This window comes from Esox lucius, chromosome 24, assembly GCF_011004845.1.
Source record: "Esox lucius isolate fEsoLuc1 chromosome 24, fEsoLuc1.pri, whole genome shotgun sequence".
NCBI lineage: Eukaryota > Metazoa > Chordata > Actinopteri > Esociformes > Esocidae > Esox > Esox lucius.
The window spans coordinates 9,631,970-9,642,462 of NC_047592.1; the positions used below are offsets into that span (position 1 = coordinate 9,631,970).

Here is a 10,493-nt window from a genome sequence, read left to right on the forward strand (position 1 = left end):
CAGCCTAGAATGCCGGTTGGCTGGTCCGCTCTTGCTGTTGTCTAACTATAACAGACACAATTTTTTAAATTTAGCACTGAAAGATGGAATACTTCACTAAACTGGCTCAAGTATACAGCTTCCAATGATTGAGATTGTTATGAACTTGAGACCCTTGTGACTCTTTTCTTACAGGAACTTCCCACTGTCTCCTTACAATAAAGCCAATGAAGATACTTGCCAGGAATATACGCTTGTCAATGAAGTCTCTTGTCTATAACTAGGTCCAAAGTCCAAACTGGATGTATTGTAATAAAAAGAACTGACAAGCAGCGTTTGCCATCCAGTCTTACCAATCAAGGTTGTGGACGGATTCAACCTGCACGCACAGGGTAGGAGTTTAGGCTACTTTTACAATTTATTCATTATCAAATATTTTAACTTCATCTAACATGATGATAAACCCATTGTCACAGTTGGTTTTTATTTTGGTAGAGATTTTAAAGGGAAAAAATAGTGTTTTTTATCACTTGAAATACTTTTTATAACTTAACACTGATTTTGATCAGAATTTGATATTTGTGTATATATAGTATTTAACATGAAAGACAAGCCATGCCAATTCGTATGTTACATAATTAATCATTGATGCATTTCGTACTTAAGTCCTTGTGGTGTCATGTCCTTTATTATGATATGGAATATATTTTTTAAAACAACCTATATCAATACAGGACAACAGATGGAAACGTATAAGATGAAGGGCATTCTGAAGGTTCCAAGTAAGTAAAAACATCCATACAGTTCAAACATTACTATTAATCTACTGCTCTGGGTTTCATTATTTTACTCATCATTTGCACACAAGACCAAATTAATTTGAGGTTTTAATTAGCGGTGTTGCGATATATCGGTATTGATGACAACCGTGAAATTCAAAACATTTCATATTGATATCATGTTAGTAATACACATACGGTAATATCGTATTCACTAAGCGAAACTGAAGTTGTAATTTTCCAAAAACTCTTCTCAGTTGTTTGATACCTTATTCTTCCGGATGTAGAGTACAGCTACACCACAAATTGTCGATATAGCACTACTGTCCAAAATCTGATCCACCATTGAGGAAAGATGTCACTTAGAGACAAACAATGTATGTGCTTAAAGAAGGAGACGGGACCTATGCGCTGGTGTTGAAATCAACTCGTTAGCCCCACTGGAACCCCGGGAGAGATCCGTAATGACGCGTTGTTTTAGTAGCCCATTCACATGTGAAAAAGGACGTTGTATTCTTCGAAAAACCCCTCAGGGTTTTTCCATAGCTTATTCATGGCCAAACGATGCATTTGCTTAAACTACGAGTCTGGACCTATACACTATTGTTTGGATTAAGGCCTTTTCGTAGCCTATTCACTAGGTGAAAATGTTTTGTATTTTTCCAAAAACTCCTCTGGGTGTTAGGCCCTCTGGCCTTTTCACTATCCATTGAGTGTAATTGTTGTTTTTGTATGATTTTATTTTTTAATTTGTACAGTTACAGACTCTCCACCGCCATACATTCTTATTTTGAGGGTAATTCATTTGCCAAAAAAGAGATGATTTTGACTGACAGCATTTTATTCCTTCAAATTTTCTATAGATACCTTGATAATATCGTTACCGTGAATTATTTTGGCCATGATAACTGTGTAGTGAAAATCTGATATTGTGACCGCCTTAGTTTTAATATAATCCCGCCAAATTGGTGAGGTGGGGAGGGCTGAAACATTGGGTGCCTGGGAAGCAATTAGAGTTCACTTTCTTGGTCAGTGACAGAACGACTGATTTTTCAACCTGTCAACTCCTGGAATCGATCTAACAACCTTTTGGGAAATGGCCAGATACTCTAACCACTGATATCATCATACAAGTTACAGAAGAGCGAATAGTTACTATCTTAATATCGTTGAACATAGAAGCAATCACCAATTCAAATCTAACTAAATCAGATATCAAGTTAAATGTGCCAGCTTAAATAACTGTTCATTTAATCCCTATTTCCCCTCCAGAGTTGAACTGGGAGACCTCTTCCCAGAGTAACTCCATCGGGGCAGTGCGCTGGAACCTTCCCGAGGAGGACCTCCAGGCCCACAGCTCGGCCCCCAGCAGCCCCATCAAAAGGAACACACCCACCACATGTGGCTTACAGGTAGGCTGACCGGCACGCGCACGCACACACCTCCATCCAGCCAATTTATAATTCATTCCTGTCCTCATCTCATTTTGTTCCTTTGTACATGTGTTCCTCATTTCACTGTCTGTCTGTGTGTGTGCAATGTTTCTTGCAGCAACACACGCGTCAGAAAGGCCTAAAGGAACTGCGCAACCTGGAGGAGTGTGTACGCTTCATCAGACACTGGAAGGAGCAGGTGGACCAAGTCTGCAAGGTATGTTAGCCGCTAAGAGAGAGGTGGATTTGGATGAGGATGTGGATGAAGATTTGTATGAGGATGTGGATGAAGATTTGTATGTGGATGTGGATGAGTGCGCCTTGGTGTCCCTGCTGTCAGAAAGGCAAAGTTAGGAGGGTAACTTGGTAAAACTGCCTTGGGACCCATCAGAAATGCCACCATTTTGAAGTCTGCTATGACCTCCCAGCCAAACTCATCATACTTCAAAGCATCCAGCAAGTTCTTGATTCTGTTGTAATCCTGTATTTGTACTACTATTTATATTACTGGAAAGTTCTAGAAGTTGCTCCAAGTTTATTCAGTACAGAATCTATCTGGAATGTTCTGGAAAATAGGTACATTTCAAAATATCACTGTCCTGGTCACAAAGTTTGTTTGGAATAATAGCCATTTTTTATACTTTTAAGGCATAACCAATTAGGAAATAACACAACCCAGGAACAAAAACAAAATGGTTTTACACAGTGTCATCTGTCGAAGCACTTTAAGCACCCTCAGAATAAAGTGTCACCAAAACGTTTTTATAATGCGTTTCAATCCAGAAGGAATATTGACACATGCAACTGAATATCGTTCTCCACGAGGAAATGTGGCAGGGTCATCACCGTTCACCAGCGCTGGATAAGCGTTGCCAAGGGAGACAAGTGTTGGTTGCATGAAACAACAGGCAGGGAGTTATTACAGTGCTTCCTATCTGCTGCTTATCTGCTCTTTACAGCCCCGCTAACTTGCCCTGCTGCCTCACTGGTGATCAGTCGAGAGATACTGACGATTACAAACACGCACACCCAGCATAGGAAGCGTATTCGCTCATGCCTGGTTTTTCCTCAAGAGGATCCAGACACATAAGGTGTTGCTATGACACTGACGAATGAGATGCGAAGGATATCACGGGAGACGTCCTGCCCGACACTGACCGCACGTGTCATTACATTTCAGAAGGCCGGTGACGCGGGCGAAGTCTCCAGCCAAGCAGAGGCCGCTTCGGAAGTGAGAGACCTTCAAACGGAGCGCAGCCTTGAGGAGAGCAGGAGGCTCATCCTGCAGTGGACCACGGAGCTCAACAGTGTGGACACGGTGTGCAGGAACCTCCCACAGGTCCAGGAGCCACATGAAAAAGACGACGACCAGAACAAGTTCGCAGAGGAGGATCCCAACGAGGAGGTCCAGCAGAGGATCATGGAGTGGGCCAAGGAACTGCAGACTGCATCAGAGGTGAGAGGTCAGGGGTCACAGACACAAAATGTAGGGATTGATAAAAGGGGAACTGCAGGTTCTCAATCCTAAGCAATAGGAACCCAAACACCCTTGATTAACTGAAAATATTAACAGTTTTTATGGTCTAAAAGGTAATAGAGTTGAAAGGGGGTGAAAGGTCCTGCTGAGAAGTTGTGGTATTTCTAAGTATATATATGAATATATGACCTCTGTCTTTTGTCTCCAGAGCTGTGGAGTACATAGTGATGAACTAGCCAAGGTTCTGCGTATTCTGGGCCTCAGGAAGAACAGATTGGTCAACCTTCTGCCTCTGTTGGAGTTCATTACCTGGTCACTACTGAAGGAAGACTCCAAGGTGAGACACGGGAAAACGCACGTAGTCACAAACACAAAAAAATGCAATAAGTGTGTGTGTATACAGCTCCGGAAAAATTTAAGAGACCACTGCCCCTTTTTCTTTCCTTTCCAAAAAAGAAGGTTTTGAGTGAGGAACAGAAGGGTTAACATTAAGAGACCACTGCAAATAGAATGCTTCTGTTCCTCACTCAAAACTTTCCTTTTCAACTTTTTTGGAAAGGAAAGAAAAAGGTGCAGGGATCTCTTAATTTTTTCAGGGGCTGTATATTAATTACAACAACACACAAAAGGGTACAGTATATGGGTGAAAGGCTATGGTAAAGGTCTGCTCACATACACAAGGTCATGTACAGTCCCAGGGTACAGCATTTATATGTTTTATATTGGCAATATTCCATAAACTCTGACTGCTAGTGTTATAAATGCTATTATAAATCGGTACCCAATGCAATTTAAACAGTAAAATGTTATATAATGTGTATGTTCTCACAGAACACAGCTTTCGGGCCAATCAGGATTCAAACCACCCAGTTTAAAACGTGCAATAAAACACATTGTTGCATGCCAGTCCAGAATGCCATGCAGCACATGCGCCGTATCAGCATAACTTGCGTTCTATACTGCGGGTGTTATCTGCCTATGGGACAGCGTTCCCATGGGAATGAAAGACTAGTTGTTTGAAAGCATTCCCTGAACTTTGCGTTGGTCATTCCAGGGCATCATTCCTCAGCTGTGGTTGTCAGCGAAACAGCGCACCTGGAAGGCTGGCACTCCGAGATACATCCCAATCTCTGTCTGGACCTGGATCACCAGTGCATCAGGTGACCTAACTTTTTCTGTTGACAAATAATTGAATGACAGAATAAAAGCATATAAAAAAAAGCATGTAAGGTGAAATAAATCATAATAAATAATAATAATTAATATTTTGTCAAAGAACATTGAACTACTGCTAATAACAATTGCTCTACTAGTACAAAAAAAAAGAGTGAAAATGGAACGACAAAACATAATTTTTAAATGAACGTAATGAAAGCTATCAGGAAGTGACCAACTCAACGGACTGCCTTCCGGCCTTTCTCCATTTAGCCGACGTGACACTTGACCCCTCGACCCACCACCCGTGGCTCCAGCTCTCCGACGACCTACGCCAGGTCCAGGAGAGCCCACGCGAGTCCCACGTGCCAGCTGGTCCCCAGCGGTTTGACGCCTGGCCCGGTGTGCTGGGGTGGGAGGGGTACACCTCCGGACGCCACTACTGGGAAGTGGACATTGCCAACAACGGCTACTGGAGGGTGGGCCTGACCGCAGCGAGCGCCAAACGGCACACCCGCGTCCCCATGAACCCCCAGAACGGCTACTGGACCCTGTGGTGCGGCACCAAGCATTTCTATGCCTGCACCCAGCCCGAGACGTCCCTGCCCCTGGGGCTGGTGGCCCGCCGAATGGGGATCTACCTCGACTACGAGGAGGGACAGATCTCCTTCTACAATGCGGAGACCAAGTCACACATTTACACATTCACGGGACCCTTCGCGGGAAAGCTGTACCCGGTGTTTGTTCCGCTCGACGGGCGCACCCTCATCACCGTCGTCCCACCACCTGATGGGTCTAAGTTATGAAGACGTCAGGGGGTTTTTGGTTTGGGTCTTGTCCCCCACAAAAAAATTCTGTTTGCACTCTCTGGCCAGTCAGTAACTTTAATTGATCAAGGATGTGCCAAGAAGAAAGCCATTGGAGAAGAGAGGTTGACACTTTGACCTTCAAAGTCTTTGAGTCCTCTTTTGATATACATCCCTAGCTTTTGCCAAGAGACTTCTGTACACGCCCTTACAGATCTGAAAAACCTGGATTAGTTTATCAAAAACACAGAAAAACACAAAGTTTGAACAGCAAATGTTTAATATTATGTATGTATATAAATTATTTAAACATTGTATGTAAATAAATTGTATTATGCCACTAAAACAAATGGACAATGGAAATGTATCCTGAGGATAAAAAAATTAATGTATATAATATTTTAAATATATTTTGTTAACCTACCTCACTATATATCTATGTGCCTATATTTATTCACTTTACAATGCACTTTCATAATCTGTAAATAATAAATTGCTACCAACTTCAAAGCTTTTTGTCTACCAAACATATTTATTTATGTGCATTACATTTTCTCTTGTACTTATATACACGGTGCATAAAGAAAATCTAGAACTTGCATTTTGTCATTTCAAATTGCCTCAGAGTTTGTATTTTTTCTTAATAAAAAAACATAAACAACTGCTATACAATAGTCAACAGTTTAAAGTTTTTTTTTATTATTATTATTTTGAAAGGCTTAACTGATCACCTTCAAGATGAATTCATCAGTTACAGTAGTTTCCCTCTGTTAAACTGTAAAACAGACCCTCAACCATGAGCCTTAAACGAGCTTTCAAAAGACCTAAATGACAATTTCGTGGGGAGATCCGGGGACTAAATCAGCATAAATAACCGTGTTTCCACAGAACACGGCACAGAACTGTGTTGCCACACACCACACTCCCCGCCTCAGTCAAGGCGTATGGCGATGTGCGAGTGGTAAATTCATTCGAGCTCAGGCCTCTCTCTCACACACCCACGGTCCGTAGGCCTGGCAGTCCACAGCAAAGAAACACCCGTCGCCCCTCAGATCTGCACAGTCCCTGTTCTCCGAGTCCCACTCCACCTCTGTCCTATGGCAGCAACGCAATTAGAGCAAGTCATCTTTGAATGTATTTGCCTTTAGATTTTTTTTTTTATCACACTCATAGAAAAACAGGAAGTATGTTATATAGAAGTGTATTGCTGAATAACATGAGAGTAGACTGACTCTGGGTTTATCGGCAGCTGGAGCTTGTTCCCATCCCACCACACCCACTGTCCTTCCTCCCGAGCGTCCGTTAGCCCCACCCAAAGAAAGGGTAGCCGTGGAAACCCTCTCATTACTTCCTGGATTAACTCCTGTACGAGGGAACATCAAATCACATTACTCTCTATGTACCACCCTTGTCAACCTCTGTGAACCACTAAGTGAAGACATGTATGTAACTAATAGATGTGAGTAATTAAACACACTCAGTGACACACACAAAGAAACACACTTGCATGATGCCGGTCATTCTTCAGCCCTGTCCAATAACCCAGTCTCTTGTGTATGTACCATCTCATCGTGGTCCCCAATGAAAGCCAGGCTGGCGTTGTTTTGCCGGCAGAACTCTGCGCTGTGCCCCCAAGTCTGGTCCTCCTCCAGACCCACGGAGAAGAAGTAGCAGTGACCTGACTTCCACAGCCAGTTTTCTGGACACAGTCTGCACCTGGGGTCTGGAGGTTGGGGAAGTGTTTGTGAGGCAGACACTAGGCCAAGGGCAGGATAGCTAAAATAGGGTTCCGCATAGTAAGTGGTGTCAAGAAGCGTACTCTGTTGGTTTAGCATGGAAAGGCCATGCTTATGGGAATCACTAAGAGTAGAAGCAGCGTGTCACAGTACATTGACAGTGATCATGTTACCTCCCCACTAACATTACATAAGGGATGTGATTTGTAATGGAGAGATGAAATGTTCAAAATTCTCAATGGCTCCGTTAGGAAATAACTTTGACTTTAGGTGTCCTAATACGATGATTCGGTAGTAAGCACCTTGAGTGATTCCATAGAGCGAGGCAGTAACTCTTCGGAGGTCAACGTGACACTGATACAGACGCTCCATTGCCTCGGCAGCCTCGTTCCCAGAATCCTTGGCTTCATTGTGGATTCCTGGTGCTGTTGCTTTTAGGACTAATGGGGGATATTAAAAATCAACGGGACAAATTAAGATAAAATCTGATAACACTTTAGACACCCAAAAGTGTTTCTGTAGATGTTGTACAGATCATCTACTAACTATCAGTAACATTTGAAAGTAACTATCTACTAACCCTAAACATAGACCAAACCCTAACCCTAACCCTTATCCTTCAACATATTCTAAGCCTTAGCAAACAGTTGCTTATCAACAGATAGTAATACTGTTGACAAACGTTCAACTACCTATAGAACATCTACAGATGGGACTCTGAAAGTGTAAACTAAGATCTTAGAACATATTATGAGCCATAGTAGTTTGCCATGTCAACTATACATTTGGGTGAGGCAGCGACTGTGCTTAATGTTTTGTTTTGGTTGTACTTATTTAAGGAAGGGGAAGTAAAGACAGCTGGGAACGTTATGTTAAAAGTGTGTAGGCTGCAATGTAAACTGTTATGTATTAGGCTATGTAAAGGCAGATTGGTAAACTCAGTACTCACTGAGAAAGCCCAGTGTCAGTATAGACACCTTGACAAGGAAAACTGTGACCAGCCAAATTACTACTTCAACTCCCAGTCGGCATGTTCGGCAGCCCTGTCTTACTGCAAAGATCAGACAATAGTCAGATCAATAGTCAGGACCATAGTCAGATCAATAGTCAGGACAATAGTCAGATCAATAGTCAGGACAATAGTCAGATCAATAGTCAGGACCATAGTCAGATCAATAGTCAGGACCATAGTCAGATCAATAGTCAGGACAATAGTCAGATCAATAGTCAGATCAATAGTCAGATCAAGCATCAACTGAATGCATTTCACCTACTTACAACCCCAACAAAAAATAGACAAGTACACCTGATTGTTTTAAAAATACGATTACATGTATTTCATTTTAAACATCAACATGCACACGTTACAAAATGGACTGCCCAAAAACTCTTTTGATGAGCCGTGTCAGGCAAATCAACAAAAACCTCAAGCTTGTTAAAGCTGTGGACCTTGTGTGATGGGAAACCAATGTACCTACAGGCACACAGGGATGTTATGTAACTGGTAAATACCTGGTTTAGGGTCAGTTATGGTGTCCTCCTCTGGGCTTCCCTCAGAAGTTTCCATTCCACTTGTTTGAAGAGAGGCAGTGTGGTGGTGTTGTTGTTGCATTTCCTCGTGTGACGCTGGCCTCAACTAACGCGTACTCTCAAGCACATTTTAGTTGTCATTCCTCTGCTCTTTTTTTTTAAGGCCTTCAATGTAAACACTTCCTCATCTTGTGAGGGCCTTGTTTAACAAATTAATTGTAAGGGTTGATCAAATGTTTAAAGGTTTTAACCGGTCACGTTAGAGCAGATGTTGTAGGTGTAGTTAAATGCTTGTGTCATGGCTGCCAAAGAACACAAGTAATTAAATATAAGGGAAAATTCAAAAGTGAAAGCACACAATTTTACTAACGCATAAAAATAATATCATATACAAATAAAAGAAAAGTGACCAGTGTTTGCAATCTTCATGGTAAAACGGTGTGGAATTAGTGTGTGTGTTGTGTGTGTGTGTATGTTGGTAAATGTGTATGTGTTGGTGAACGTGTGTTTTTATGTGTGTAGAATGAATGCGAGAATTTGTTTGTGTCCGTGTGAAAAAGAGGCTTTACAATGCAGCTCACGGTGATGGGAGGACAGGCAGTTAGTTTGCTCACGGTGATGGGAGGACAGGCAGTTAGTTTGCTCACGATGATTGGAGGACAGGCAGCTAGTTTGCTCACAGTGATGGGAGGACATGCAGTTAGTTTGCTCACACATCAATGACTGAACTGGAACTATGCACAGGCAGAGAGTCACGGGTGGACAAGGAGCCTCGCTGTCATGCTTAGTTATAGGGAAGAGAGGAAGAGGACCTGGAGTCGCCCTTTGATGAAGTCAAGTATCCTGTTGCACAGATATGGGTCAAGCCCCAAGTTTCCCCGCTTCCTGGAGAGCTTTATGGACACTAAGGCCTTGAAAACTGAGGTGTGGTCCATAAACTGTTTTGAATGTAAGGTTAAATATAACTCTAGTTAATCTTGGCACTCTAGTTAAGGTTCACGTCCTCAGGCCATGTTAGCTGAGAGTAGCAAGTTTAATTTCCCTTGACTCATCATTTTATTTAGGTTTCACCCATCAAAACAGTAGGACACCCTGATCTATGTGAACATAATTTATGTAGTAGCTGACATCTAGTGAGTGTTTTGAGATACTGCATGCACACAACGGGCTGACTATCTGCAAAGTTCTTCATTTCAACTCAAACTCATTGATGGATAAATCTTTGACTCTCTCACAAGGGATAATACCACTTAGCGTAAACTATATATAGTATGTATTCGGTCATATTCTGTTTGGTTTAATTGAGTTAGTTGCTCTATATCCAAACCATCACCCAGACTCTCTTCTCCCATTTTGTCCTCCTCTCCTCCACCTCTACCTCCTGCTGTGCCCTCCTCTCCTCCACCTCTACCTCCTGTTGTGTCCTCCTTTCCTCCACCTCTACCTCCTGCTGTGCCCTCCTCTCCGCCACCTCTACCTCCTGCTGTGCCCTCCTCTCTTCCACCTCTACCTCCTGCTGTGCCCTCCTCTCCTGCACCTCTACCTCCTGCTGTGTCCTCCTCTCCTCCACCTCTACCTCCTGCTGTGCCCTCCTCTCT

General features: G+C 42.6%; 2 protein-coding genes across 3 annotated transcripts; one reads left to right on the forward strand and one right to left on the reverse strand.

The window, feature by feature from the left end:
* Nucleotides 1-219: 219 nt before the first annotated feature.
* si:dkey-219e21.2 (butyrophilin subfamily 1 member A1) lies at nt 220-5,998 on the forward strand. The gene is made up of 8 exons (XM_010887883.3): nt 220-371; nt 714-761; nt 2,031-2,170; nt 2,310-2,408; nt 3,372-3,647; nt 3,877-4,005; nt 4,723-4,828; nt 5,097-5,998. The coding sequence occupies exons 2-8, from the start codon at nt 722-724 to the stop codon at nt 5,627-5,629; spliced, it is 1,323 nt and encodes a 440-aa protein (XP_010886185.2). The 5' UTR covers nt 220-371; nt 714-721; the 3' UTR covers nt 5,630-5,998.
* Nucleotides 5,999-6,257: 259 nt separating this feature from the next.
* Nucleotides 6,258-9,049, reverse strand: LOC105020678 (CD209 antigen-like protein C). 2 transcript variants are annotated; one of them, XM_029117728.2, is made up of 6 exons: nt 8,878-9,049; nt 8,315-8,416; nt 7,668-7,805; nt 7,192-7,352; nt 6,862-6,992; nt 6,258-6,724 (listed from the first exon to the last, which is right to left on the reverse strand). In XM_029117728.2, exons 1-6 carry the CDS (start codon nt 8,975-8,977, stop codon nt 6,607-6,609), a joined length of 750 nt encoding a protein of 249 aa, XP_028973561.2. In that variant the 5' UTR covers nt 8,978-9,049; the 3' UTR covers nt 6,258-6,606. The 2 variants fall into 2 exon arrangements, with proteins under 2 accessions (XP_028973561.2, XP_028973562.2); XM_029117729.2 differs by lacking the exon at nt 8,315-8,416.
* Between the last annotated feature and the right edge of the window lie 1,444 nt (nt 9,050-10,493).